The sequence below is a fragment of the Ambystoma mexicanum genome, chromosome 5p, assembly GCF_040938575.1.
Source record: "Ambystoma mexicanum isolate Mex_15411 chromosome 5p, UKY_AmexF1_1, whole genome shotgun sequence".
Taxonomy (NCBI): Eukaryota; Metazoa; Chordata; class Amphibia; order Caudata; family Ambystomatidae; genus Ambystoma; species Ambystoma mexicanum.
In genome coordinates, this window is record NC_090930.1 from 164032373 (window position 1) to 164046940 (window position 14568).

The 14568-nt window shown below is 43.1% G+C and overlaps 1 protein-coding gene across 1 annotated transcript in view; it reads right to left on the reverse strand.

Moving 5' to 3' along the window:
• Nucleotides 1–14568, reverse strand: part of ABCB7 (ATP binding cassette subfamily B member 7) — a 1379199-nt gene that overhangs the window by 116101 nt on the left and 1248530 nt on the right. Inside the window, exon 14 of the mRNA XM_069612580.1 lies at nucleotides 3283–3386. Coding sequence (XP_069468681.1) covers nucleotides 3283–3386 — 104 coding nt within the window. The remainder of the gene's footprint in view (nucleotides 1–3282; nucleotides 3387–14568) is intronic.

The following is a 14568-nucleotide window of genomic DNA, read 5'->3' on the forward strand; positions in this document are numbered from 1 at the left end:
ACCCTTCAGTAAGAAAGAAGGCCGTACCCTGATGGTAGCCTTAAATGCCAAAAAAAGGAGATGTAAGGTTTTTTTTATTTTTTTTTTTATAGAAACAGCCTGGAGCCCACTTACCCTCTTAGCAAATGTAATTGCCACTATCTTCAGCAGGGTGAAGGATATGAGCAAGCAGCAATATATCAGTTCAAATTGGGAAGCCATGAACGTCAAAACTAAATTCATATCCCAATTCGGTAGGAATATATTCTCCACCCCCCTCAAACTGCACTACTGGGGGATTCCAGAGTAGAAGCCCTGCTCATGGGTTCTGTTGAACACCGAGATGGCTTCCAAGTAAACTTTCAACATGCCAATATGAAATCCTTGTCTGGGGAGGGACAGCAAAAACTGGAGGACTGATGCTGTATGGTAAACAATGGGGTCCAGATCCCTCGCTCTACGCCAGACACAACATGTTTCCAATGGGAGTTGTAAATGGCCTTGGTAGCTGGCCTACGAGCAGAGAGGAGCACCTCCACGACGTTGGACAGATCTAAATCCAGGGACCTTTGCCTCTCAAGAACCAAGCATGGAGATCCAGAGTGCTGACGTTGGGATGAAGGACTTGCCAGCCCACCTCCGCAGACTGAGACAGGCTATCTTCTCTCATTGTGAGGCATAAAGGAGGGCAGATGGCCAATTCCAGAAGGTCTCCATTTCACATCCTTTGCACGCAGTCTGGAGAAATGAGAATCATCAGGATTTCGACCCCCCACACTGAGAACTGCATTTTGACGGTAATTAGTGGTAATGCATAGAATTAATCGAAATTCTACTCCGCTAGTAACGCTTCCCGCAAAGCTCCTCTCTGGCGAAATTGCCTGGAGCAGAATTGTTTACACTTCCTATTAGAATATATTGCAAACAGGTCTACCAGAAGGTTTCCCAGACATTTAAGATTTTCACAAAAACCTCAATGTGGAAGACTGCACATCCTGCTCAGAGCATAAGCCAACACATTGTCAGCATCACATCTGGCCAGAAAGGACAGAGACCTGGTTCTCCAATGCCAAGAATCACAGCTGCATAAGGGCAGTGAGCCCATACCCCCCTCTCTTGATGAGGCAGTACATAGCTACTGTGATGTCCATCAGAATTAGGAAAGTCTTACCCCATGATAGAAAGCAGAAAGGCTTTCACAGCTAGTCTGATCACCTGCGGCTCCAGCAGACCGATTGCAAACTCAACTCTGCCAAGGACCAAATTCCACTCACTCAGATCCCTGAGATAACAACGGCAGCCTTTCAGGGAAGTGTCAGTGACCACAGTTTTCTCAGGCTACGATTGCCAGAACCCCATCACCCCATCTTCATGTTGTCAAAGTGGTCCTGAGCAGCCGAAAGAAACATACAGTTGGTCTCCCATGCTAAACCAAAACTGGGACCTCAGTGCCCACTGCAACATTCTCATCCAGAAGCGAACCTGAGGCACCAGGAAAATGCAGTGTGCCATCAGGTGTAGGAAGGCTAAAGCTGGCAGAGTCCAGAAGAGCTGTCAAACAAGGGGTCACCTGGGACTTCTTGAAGATGACAAAGAAGCTCAAGCTCTGAAACAGGTGGCATGCGTGCTGTAAATGGGTGATAGCCTATCCCTAGGAACTGGCTTTTATTAGCCAATCGTCAAGGTAGGGGGTGTTAGGCTTGCCCCCTACCACTGCCATCAGCTTGGTGAAGCTTTCATCACTTCTGGAGTCAAGAAGGGGCCCTGCAGACAAAGGTGACATGCATGACGCCCCCCTGCCAGGGCACAAATGTTTGTTGATACTAGATGCACAACTAGTAATATCTGAAGACCAGTGGGAGGACACTATCCATTGGAATTTGACTTAGTGAAATGTTCACTCTCAGCTTAAGCTTTAAATATTCTACACCAAGTTGAAACTCCTGTCTCGCTTACAGGCGTGTTCAATTGGCTTTAGTCTGTATGCTCTGGTCCCCATCATATGCTATTTCCAGTCTTCTAGTCACAATGTTGCTAAAGGTGAGTAGTATGAGTTTTAAAGTGTTTCTGTTCATTTTCATGGTTTACCAATTATTACACAGATAAAGCAATCCACAAGCCCATGAAGATGCATCACCACCAGGAATATTACCAGGTGGAAATACCGGAAGACCAACATGGACTCCATGTGAAAATGCCAGATTTAGGATCTTGGAGTGAACATGTGAGGGACTGAATATCAACCAGCAGCTCAAATTCACCATCTTATATTAGGAAGTAGCCATTCAATACTCTCATCCATGGTCTCTGGGGCACACTCTTTCACCAAAACACATTTTTATTTTATTCCAGCTTTCAATAGAGAGGTAATCTAGCCCACTATAATTGCCCATGCTTTGCCAACACCTATCTTGGTATTGCTTTAGGAAACAGTAAATAAAGTATGAACTATTGTTTTAAAATACATCCTACAGCAAGCAGTGAAATCATTGCTGACAAAACATTGTCAGCATGAGATCAAATACTACAAAAGAATGTAATCTGACAACACATTCAAATGGAATTTGGAAGATGACTCCTACATAACTATTCCCTTTTCTGAACATTGGTGTACCATATTGGGTGTAAAATCGTACTCCCAACCTCCAGAACATAACAGGTGTGCTGAATGGACATGTAAAATGAGCACGGGAAGTGGGAAGGTCAGGAGCACCAAGAGTGAGTATTGGGAATGCATTTGAGAGGAAGAAGTGTGCAGGGGTTCCTGTGGGGAATGAAAGTCGCTGGAAATCGGTATAGAGTGGCTGATGTAAAATGAGGTGGCGGATGTTGGGGCAAAGCAAAAGTGAAAGTTTGGCATGAAAGTTGGAGGGATGAGGATTTGAGGAGTCCCACCCTACTAGAAGTACAAAATAAAAAGAGCCACAAACTTTCCACAGGATGAGATCCACTAAACAGTTAGTTGAAGAAAAATCTAAAGTTAATTTACATATAATCATTTTGGTTCCAGTTAAACAATGCTATTTACAGACTTTTCCAGTAATCTTCCCATAATATTGCGTGACTCTTTCCTGTCAAACCATCCCGACCCCCAGTGCGAGATGCCTTAATGGGACGTGAGTGCTATGCAAACTCAACTCAAACTTGCTTAGAACGGTCATCTGGAATAGCCTAGTCACACAAGAGGAGCAATAGAAATAGCATTCTGCAGTGAACATTTACAAATATGGACAACAGCAATGTGCAAGGAAGACGACATACATTACAGTAGTAAAACAAGAGCAGGGTCTGCTGCAAAAGTACCTCTTCAGTGAGTGAATCTAATGATGATGTTGCTTCATCATACAGAATAATGGGAGGGTTCTTTAAGATGGCACGGGCAATAGCAACTCTCTGCTTCTCTCCGCCTAGAAAATAAGATGAAAATACCATGTGTACAATTGCTTACAGCTGGAAAACCTCTTCAGAAAGTGTAAACATTTAAACATTTATGTAATTTACATAGTGTATCAGCCTATTTTGGTATGTGAAATGTTGGTATGCCAGATGTTTTTGGACTAAAACGCCCATTAGCCTAAACCTGCACAGTAAATGGTCAGCGATCATCATGTGAGTCAGAGTCCAAAGCATCTGGAGATCCAGAGTTTGAAGTTCCCTGGTCTACAAGAAAGGGATCTCAAAGTATGGTGCCACCACCGAACCTCACTTATAGCTATGCACAAAGATGTCAAAGATGTGATCTTGGGGGTTCAGGTGACCAGATGACTCCAGGCCACTGTTAAACAATTGTTTCAGTTCTGGGCATTCCTGTTAAAAAGAATATATTGAGTCCAATTTTGCCAACTTAAGGTGATTAAATCCAAGTCAGAGATTGGATAAATGTTGGCAATGAAACAGAGTCCTCTACTAATGTTTCCTTATGCACAAACACCTTATTTCAGTTTATAGCCCAAACTGAGAATTCAACAAAAACTGCCCCCTGCAAAAAAAATAGGCATGCATTTCAAATTGTAAAAAGGATTTCTAGATTTGTTATCTTTTTAAAACTCTTTATGATCTTATTTGACAGAGGTCATGTAACGATTCCATATAGCAGCAATTGCTTTGTAACGAGTGCCAGCACTGCATTCTGACTTCATATTTACTGCAACATCAGATAGTAAGCGCACGGTGGCTAAAGGAGGATCGTGCACCAACACCTCAGTTATGGAGGCACTTGGATCCCAACCCAGGCGTACGGAGCACATTATCAATGAAAAATGATTATTGCTACACTTCCCGCACCGAAAGGCTCTTCAGACAAAACAACTGTCCTAGTGGCTGAATTGAAGGAACAGGATGGTAGGCAAATCAGGTGAGTAGACTTTATAGAAGACAGGAGAGGATCACAGCTACGAGTCCCCTGGGTAAGGACCAACTGCTACATCCTGGAACACTGCCTGCTGCCAGCGCTCCACATTCCAGAAGCTCAGGGCTTGGAAGCAGGCAAACAGTGAGACAACACCACTACCTCATTTAATATCAATTTTAAGAAACGTAGGACTAAGGAATGGTGGTGGATAATGGGATGAAGTGTGGGCAGGCATACCACTAGCTAGCATATCACATGTAAATGGATAATGAGGGGGAAGGAAGGAGAACAATAAGGAACATATTATAATAAACACAGGCACTGCACACAGTTGACAAAAGCTCAAAGGACTCCTCATCTTTAAACAAGCATGCTCTCTCTTCCAGCAGATGACATGTGTAAAGCTCTATTATGGAAGACATGCACTGTGCAATTCCTGAACCCAGCATAACTAGATTGCACCTAAACTATATGCACTTTCATATCTATATACAGAGATACAATACATATATAATGGGAATTCCACAAGAGCATGGCACCCCCTTGATTTGACCCTGTACACAACGTAGCCACAAACATCTGCCCATTGAGCATTGATCAGGGATAGCTGAAAGGATGAGATATGGTGATGTGAAATTACCTAAGGAGTACAGACCGCTCCAATTCCAGATAGAGGCTCCAATTTTCCACAACGGAGACCAAAAAGAACTAGTGAAGTGCTCCCAATCTGGGAAAATATAGGGTTGGCTCATCCCAAGTCCGGGGCCCAAGGACCTGCCAGTGTCTAGGAGTATGCACCGCTCCACACATTCCACACTCAGTCCACTGCCACCCTGACAGCTCCTTGAAAGACATGGGACAAACATGGGAGGACTGAACTTGTGGGCAAGGCCCGGAACCTGATTTTAACACAATTCCTAACTTTGAAGAATGGAATGCGGACAGTTTTGCTGGTTATGGGTGACACACAGTGACGTAAGTGAAGTGATCATACTCTATGGACATTCCCATCTCCTGCACACCTTTCTACCTCTATTGCCAAAGGTGGAGCTATCCTTCATAACTCCCTGCCCTACGCGCAGCATAGCGGAGTGTGGCAGGAGTGTGTTGCCTGTGTTTCCTGGGGGGCCGCAGAGGGCCGTAGGTGCCCCCAAGATGAGCTCAAGAACGGGCTTTCCCGCAACCTGTGCTCAAGTTAAACGATCCTTAAAACTATTATCAAACTACGAGAAACAGCCCTAGCCCCAGGAACCGGGGTCTTGGTGTGCCATAGAAGATCCAAAAGAAGTCTTTCTTTCATCTCCAACAGAGAGAGAAACAGAGAGTTTAATAGACTATCCTGCGCCCATCTGGGTGAGCGGAATCAACCTCCACCAAATAAGTGCAATGGGGGAGAGTGGGCACGGACAGTGACAGTACCTGTGAAAGTGGAGTGGCGAAGCCCCCACTGGAAGAAATTATACATTGCCCGGAGAACGAGCTTAATAGCCCCCCCGTTAACCCCTATACTATGCCCCAGTGCCCGTCCTCGTCCTACAATACAGCAACAGCAAACAACTTCCAAAATGGCCTTACCGGGGCTTCTGGCAGCACCAGATCATCGCTGCGAGCTGGGGCGGCCGCTGCCCGTGGATCAGTGGGAGGTGGTGGAGAGGAGAGTCGGGGCAGCAAGCTGCTTCTGAGTGCCGCGGCCTGTGGAGCAGCGGGCGGCTGCGGAGGGGTGGACTGCGGGGAGGGTCATGGATGCGGGATGCAGCTGGAGCCTGCCACGGCCTGTGGAGCTGTGGATGGCTGCGGCGGGAAGGGGTCCGAGCGAGCAGGAGCGCATCAGCCAACGGAGAGCTCCGGGCGGCTCGTGGCCGGTGGCACTCCCGTCCGCTGTGAATGGACTGGACGTGTGTTGGTGACAGCACCCCTAGCGGGTGTGCTGGAGGGAGTCTCTGGTGGGGAGGAGGAGGAGGTGTGGTGCTCGGTCAATAATGGAGTTCAGCCGCTGCGGGACGGACAGCGAACCATTGGTCATGACCGGCCCTGTGCCAGGAGGGACGCCCCTGTACAAACTACTATTGCCCCCTGGAAAATAATAGCCTGGAAATCGGTGACAAACATCAACAAAGTCTAATAATAAGGCCTGATACATCTGGGATGGCAAACAAATGCTTGACAAACAGCAGCCTACAGGTGGCTCACGTCCATATCCACGCTATTTCAGCTCCCTCCACAATTAACCCAATCGAGCATGAGGACGAGGAGATGAGCTATGAAGAGGTATGGGTACCGTTGAACTCGCTGAAAATGCAAAACTCCAATAAGCTGAACGAGGCCAACGGACGCCGAAACTCATCAACAATTGCTGATCAAGTCATTAAAGACCTGACAACTATGAACAACAAGCTAGTCAATGCAAATAAAACCAGCAACATGAAGCCAAATGCTTTCACTTCGAAAGCGCCAGTGACTCAGAACCACCAAGAAAAAGCGCTGAAATATCTTGTCAGCTTGGAGGCGAATGCGCCAAGCTTTGAAACAAGAAATGACGAAATAACGAGCTCTCAAAAAAGGATTAGGCAAGTTCTAAGCTCCGGAACCGAAGCATGTGGCTCCCAGAAGTGATTTAAGAGCCAGAATAGACCCTTGCCGACAAATCCTCTTACTGTCCCTAGAGTGGCTGCAGGGCCATTCAAACACCAAGGGATAGCGGATTTGACCTCGTCCTCAGAGGAGGAATACAACTCACCGGATAAATGAAACCAGAAATAATATGACCCGCAACCCCATGGGGCCAAAGAGCAAGGCGGCCAAAAGTCTACAGTGGAAATAGTGGAAAAGGTCATCAGTGTGTTACGCCCAATACTGATGTCTTCCACTACAATTGCACTGGCGCCATTAACAAAGCTATACGAAAACCTCTATGAGAACTATCGTGACCAATCTACTCTAATAGCACACTTAAACTCCAAAATGGTCAAACTGGAAACTGATATGGTGGACATGATGACGCAAATCACAGTCACAAGACGAGATAAGGATATCTCTCTAGCAGTCCTGAAAGATGCATTGACCAATAACTCAGAAGATAAACGCCTTCTGGCGGAGGTGTCTAGACAGGCCTTATGCTTATTACAGAAAGAACAAGATGGGAGAGCTAGGACGGAAGCTGCTCAAAGTTCAAACGTGAATCAATCATTGATATCCCCGGTGACACAATTGGAACAGGTCAGGATCGACACTAACCCTTCCTTAACCTCAAGTGGGAAAGAAAATGATTCAACGAACATTAAACAGTCAATGTTGGTGAATGCGGCTAAAGAGAAAGAAATGGCTAACTCAGTGGCCAGTGTAACAAAAAACCTGGAAGAGAATGTTAAAGGTAATACAGTGACGCATGCGACTGAAGCAGTGAGTAATGACGCGTCAGTCTTGCCTCCGATCATAGACCTTACCAAACCATCGGCCCCGAATACAATGCCGGCTGAGCCACTGAGAGGGAATCCTGAGGTTGCCGCGAGTGACGCGATGGGACGATATGCAAAATACCCTCCCCAAATCCACTCCGAGTGTAAGTGCCACAGAATCAAAAGAAACCAAATGGTTTGACATATTTGGAAAGCCGCAAGATCCAAACAAAATTCAGAAAAAGACAAAAACAACCTGACATTGATCAAAAACAAGGCAAATGCAAAGAAAAAAATATATATATTGCGATGCCAAAAAATAAAAATGGTAGAAATTGGGCAAATTTCTTCCGAACTATCAAAGCGAAGAGAAGGAGGATGACTCGTCTGAGGATGACTAGTTAATGAACATGTCAACCTATAGTAATGAAATAAATGAAGATGAAGAAGAGACTGCAGACAAGGCTGAAGTGAGCTCAAATGCCAGTGACTGTCAGCCCGAATCACATGCTAGCGTTGGTCAACCTGAGCAGAATGTCGAAGGGGAAAGCCCTCCGCCACCCTCGACAAGCCATCAAAGCCCTAAAGGCCGAGGCCCACAGGCAAAGCTGGTGATAACTTGGTCGCCGTCACCGCAAAAAAAAAGAAAATCTACAAACTACAATTCAGGTAATATGAGAAACGGAGCCAAGACAAAAGTCTTCCGAACCATTGAAGAAAAACGAAAACAAAGTCTTCAAAACCAGTTTGCTAGCCAAGGGGGAACAGATGGCGAGCAAATACAGCATAGCAACATACCGGTACTCCTAGTAAGAGACCAAATCAACTCACAAAGAGTAGAACCAAGAAATCCAAACCCAAATTTGGATTCAAAGAAGCTCCAAATTCCATTGTCTGCCTACAGGATTCTGATCGAACAAATGGAGCACAAAATAGGTGACTTGTCCATAAACAGAAACCTAATATTACAGCTGTTCAAATGTATTCCTGTACTGAGAAATAAAAGCGCCGAAATTGAATGCGTTGAAATTCTGGAAGACTCGAACCACAAAAGTGCCCTGCTACACATCAATGATCGCAAACTAGCTGAAGCAGTGATGATGTGCGAGAGACAGCCAATAGAGGCAGGCTTCCAGGTCTATGAGGTGGACAACGCTTTAGGGAACCCGGAAACAACTAAGTTCTAAATTAAGAGCTTCATCCCAAAATCCAAAAGAATTTACAACAATTAACGTTATGGAGAATCCGGCAAAGAAAGATCAACGAAAGCAAAGAGTGGAAAATGAAACAGTACCCTCACAGCAAACGTGGGACTCGTCAGAAGGCTCTAAAATGAAAAAACTAAAAATTACAGTAGGAAAATTAAGGCTGGACAAGCCAGCAAGCTCTGAAACAACAAAGTCAGATGCCACAGACGACGACCAAAACAACTGGAGCTGGGTGGCTAAGGCCATAAATGATATCTCTGAAAGCTAATGCCAAACCAAATTGAAAAGCACAGTATGGGCAACCTGGAATTCAAGGGGCTTCTCCCACTTAGTAAAATCGTTTCTAAAAGTTCTAACATCAGCGGACATCATTTGTCTACAGGAGACATGGCTTGACCGAATGCCTTGTGTAGAGGGATTTGAAGTGGCTCTAAATCCAGCAATCACACAATGAACGGGCCGTCCAATGTCTGGACAGCTAATCCTGGTTAAGAGAAAAAGTGGGTTTAGCATGAAGTCTTCAGTGAATATTTCGCCTCACATTCAATATGTGAATCTAGAAGCCAATGAAACATCAAACAGAAGAACACACACTGTGCATGTGTTAAATGTTTATTGGAACACCACCCCAGCAGAGCATTTGAAGTTCGAAAAGGAACTTCTAGACTCCATCGTCCAACATCTTGATTGAAAACTCCAACGCACAAATTGTCTTATGTGGCGATTTTAACATGAAATTGCTGAATACATCTAGCACCAAGAAAGACCTAAAAGAGAAAGAGACCAGAAAAAGAACTATATGGTTAGAGGAAATGTCTTCCCGCCAACTGTATATAATGAATGGCGCAATAACGGGAGACATTTCACCAAAAGCAACTTGGGAAAGAGGAGAACAAGAATCAATACTAGACTACTTTTTTGTTTCCGAAAGGATTTCGCACGAAATCAATGCTATACATGTCACCAAATCACCTCAAAGTGATCATAATGTGGTAACAATGCAATGGGGGCTGAGTTTCCAGCAGCCTCTACAGCATAGGAAGATGCAGATAGCACTGGAACCAGGAGGTAATCGGTTACACCTAAGATCTAGCGACATACTGATATTGGCCAAAATGATAAAACCGAAAGTGGGGAGCAATGAATATGACCTAATCGAATATCAAGCCCTGTTGGTGGTGTACAAAATTAAAAAAAATGTCTACAACAAGCCAAGATTCCAAAGACATAATTTTGACCCTCAGGTTGCTCAGAAAAAAAGAGCCTCACGTTCAAATATAGGGAAAATTGCGATGAAAAAGAGTCCTAACCAAAAACAGGAAATAAGGAAAACCAAGAACATCTACAGTAACTGGACTAAAGCTCATTGCAGGCTTCTCGAGAAAAGAGATGCCGAAGCTATGTTAACAGCATTGAATAAAAACAACCCAAGAAGCTTCTGGTCGATAGTAAACGAGTGGGAGAACCCACAAAAAGCAAGGCTAGTAAATATGGTAACCGAAGATCAATGGATGAAGCATTACGGAAATGTATTTAAAAAAAAGGAAAAGCAAGGCCTCACCAAGTTTGAATATAAGCCTTCCATGGGATCTAGCGCTCGAACAGGACGACATTCGGAACACCATACAAAAACTGAGCACCTCAAGAGCGGCTGGACCGGACAGGCTTTCAAATGGCGATCTCAAAAACAACATCAATGAATGGACAGAATTCTGTAACACACTCTTCAAAAACATAGTGAAAGACGGTTGTGTTCCAACTACATGAAAATTGGGTATTATAGTACCAATCTTCAAAAAGGGTGACCGCACACACCCAGCGAATTACCGGCCCATAGCGCTATTAGATGTGATCCGGAAAGTTTTCGCTAGCTTGCTCCTAAAACAGCTATCACACTGGATAAAGATAAATAAGATCTTTGAAAAACCTCAGACAGGTTTCATCAAAGGCGTGGGATGTAGCCTAAATTTATTAATCCTGTATCTGCTGAAAATAGATGCCATTAAATCAGGTAAAATCTACCTGGCATTCATCGATCTAGCCAATGCATTCGATGGAGTCGACCGTGAAATTCTGTGGTCGAAATTAAAACGGAGAGGTTGCCCTCATGACATCATTCAGGCAAAGAACTTTATTCAGAGACCCAAACATGGATCCGACTCAACAACGATGGCCACCTATCTAAACCCATAAAAACAGAACGAGGGGTGAAACAAGGATGCCCAGTGCGAGCGACCCTCTTCAATTTTTACATCTTAGAAGTAGGAACCAAACTTGGTGAAGTTGTATCATACCCTCCAAAACTGAAAGGGAAACATATAAGCTGGATCCTTTATGCCGACGACATGGTCATTCTGGACCTAACACCTATCGGTCTCCAAAGGAAACTAAATGCCCTAAAGCTGTTCATTGAAGATTTAGGCCTTGCGATCAACGTATCCAAACCTGAGATACTTATATTCGAAAACAGGAAAGGTCCACAGCCTAAGACAAAAATGTTGCGATGGACACTGGGGATAGAAGTTCTGAGTAAAGTATCACACACAGGATACCCGGGAACGCTGGTCAATTCATCCATCAATGACGAGCCGATGATGAAGAAAATCGCTAGCACCTGCAATCAGTTAACAACGCAAGGCTTGATCCTTCAAAAAAAATATGGGAAATTCTCGTATGTCCCGATAATAAAATTGTACAAAAGCAAGGTGTCCCCAATTCTGACCTTCGGAGCCGAAAGTATGTTTGGATGCACGTCCGAGATCTGGTCTAGGTGCGAAAGCAAATTCTGGAAGCAAATCTTACAAATACCTCTGAGCTTTCCACCAATAGCCTGTGTGCTCTACGAGGTAGGGCTAACCTCATTAAATGCAAGAATAATGTGGAACAAACTGTCCCTATATAGGAAGACCCAAGTGGAAGCAGAACTAGCACCTTTTGAAGCCCTAAGGGACCCATAAAGACCACAAGAAGGCAAGACAGCTTTGACTACATGGAAACAGCAATGTAAAGAGATCTTGATACAACTGTTCACAGATGAAAAAAACCTTATGGGGCAATCCAAATGCAGTAAAGAAAAAACTGCTTCAGCTTGACTGGCTTGAGACGGTGGAAAAAAGATTGAGATACAAGTGTATGACCAACTCAACAGCTGAAGCAAAAGGAGTCAACACAATTGCCAAATATATGGTTATCTGGCCCTGCAAGCACTTGAGAAGGTTGTACTTAAAATTCAGACTGAATTTATTCGAAACCAAGGAGATCTTAATCCAAAGAAGATTAATTCAATCTGAAAACATAAGCTGTAGATTCTGTAATCAAAATGAGGAGAATCTAAAACATCTAATCCTATTCTGTCCGAACCTAAGAAATATGAGAACTCTCTTCTTGGGAAAAGTAATGGAGGAATGTACAACCTACAATAGTGAGGACTGGTGGTCCCAAATGCATAACAGTGACTGCAAAAAACTAACATTCGCGCTCACAAGGTTTCTAGAAAAGTTACAAATGAAGCTGAAAACAGAGAAGAGTGCCTTCTGAGAACTCCTTGAAAACTAACACATATAGTCTGATCATCTATTTTTTTGTTTTCCTCCTCCTCTTCTTCCTTTTGTTATTTTAATAATGCTATTACTAGCTTTTATGCAAATAGTATTTCTGTAGTTGTTGATGTAGTTATTTCAAAAGTTTAACCGAACTGTATGAAATCAAATAAAAAGTACTGCCAATGGGTCCAGTCAAAGTTAATAGCAACATTAATGAGTTACGTTAATTATGAATGAGTTAGTTATTCTTCATGAGTTCATTAAATACACAATTTTTGCACTATGGTTTTATGAAATAATCACCAATTTAGGAAATCAAGTTATTCAATATCATCATCATGATTTAATTACATGTCTATGTATTGTTCTCATACATCCCATGTCTGACAAATTCATGCATTCATTATCACGGTTCCAAAAAGATTAAGGTTAAAAAAATAAAAAAAGCACAAAATTCAAGTTCCAAAAATCAAAAAGCTCAATGAGTTTCGAGAGTTAATCTCTCTTCCTCTGGAGCAACTTATGTACATTTCACAAAAGTAATTTCATTCAAAGTGTTCTTTGCATGATAGTAGTCTAATATGACATCTCTTAATGGCATCAGATCATATCCCAGTGTGAAGTAATGGTTATTCTTTCTCTGGTGGAATGCTGCAATGTCCCCTGTAATTAATACAGATAGCACTCAGTAATAGATAATTCATGGTTGGCCAACATTAATTAACACCGATGGATGAGCGGAATTACTATGTTACCTGAATCATAGGCACCTGCGGTATGGGGTTGAGCCACTTTCCTATAGCGGAAGTCTTGTCTAGCTGTTGTGGACTGATAGACTGGTAGACTAGTCCTGTAATATAGGTATGGGTATGTGTTCATCAATCCCTGTTTTTCACAACACTGTCAATTACGTTCATTTCAAAACTGTTTTCTACAATAACCAATATACATTTTATTAGGTCTCTTTCTGCTAGACCTCTTCTGTGTTATTAGCGAGTACAAGTTTATGGCGGTAAACCATCATTCCAGATCTTACCTCTAATTTGTTTTCGGGTTGGTGCCAGATAGTGCAGCCCTCCACTTCACTCACAGTGTATTCCTGTTCTGATAGTAATCGATTGCGCTAGCAATCTTATTTATTACTCATTCTAAAATGTAAACTGTCAATTATAACGCTGTCCTGCCAAATATGGTCCTCAAATTGAGGATCCATTAAAGCTACTCACCCGAGATTAAAGAACTTGCGTTCCACCCTAGTAAGCTGGTGTGACTTGCCGATACAACTGAACGGTTGTTGCTCGGCAACACAAGCGTTATATATGCCACTTATTAAATCAGCGAACGTGAGCACGTTCGTTGCGTGGACTCATGGCAAATGTAGTCGAGTAAATTCTCTCAGTGATTACACTCTCCAAGGATCATGTTATGCAAGTAACCATGTCTCATGTTGCGTGGACTCATGGGAAATGTAGTTGGTTCAATTCTCTCAGTAATAACATCTTCAAAATAACGTGTTGTGTTAATGAATGTCTCACGGTATACAAAGAGCGAGAATGCTCACTCAGATTTGTGAATATCACTAATCAATCAGTAGGCGATATCAGTCGCACACGTGTATTAAAGTTACGCAATGTCTGATAACGAAATATAACCATTATTTCACATCGAGATCACAATATAAATGTTGTGTTGTTCGAATAACGTTCACATCATTACATTAGATTACAGCAATAGCCATAATAGCAATGTGTTTACAAAACGAAATATACTGTGGATAATATTTCTAAACATTCATTTGTGCCTCCTTTCTGACAATGAAAGGACATACCTGTTACTATCATAATGTTCACACCAATCTGAAAGTAGTTAGATGTGTGGCTGTGTGATTTTCAATTCTTGCATATCATGCCTTCACAGAAATATTCAGAGAAATACATTCAAAGAAAATTCTCCATTCATTCCACGTGGTTCAAGAGATTAACTTGGGAATCCAGAACATTTCTCTACGGGAGAGGATCTGGTTTAGATTTCCCCCCCTCGCGGTGGTTTGGTAACTAATTCAAGGATTATAAATCTAAGTTGAGAAATCGTAT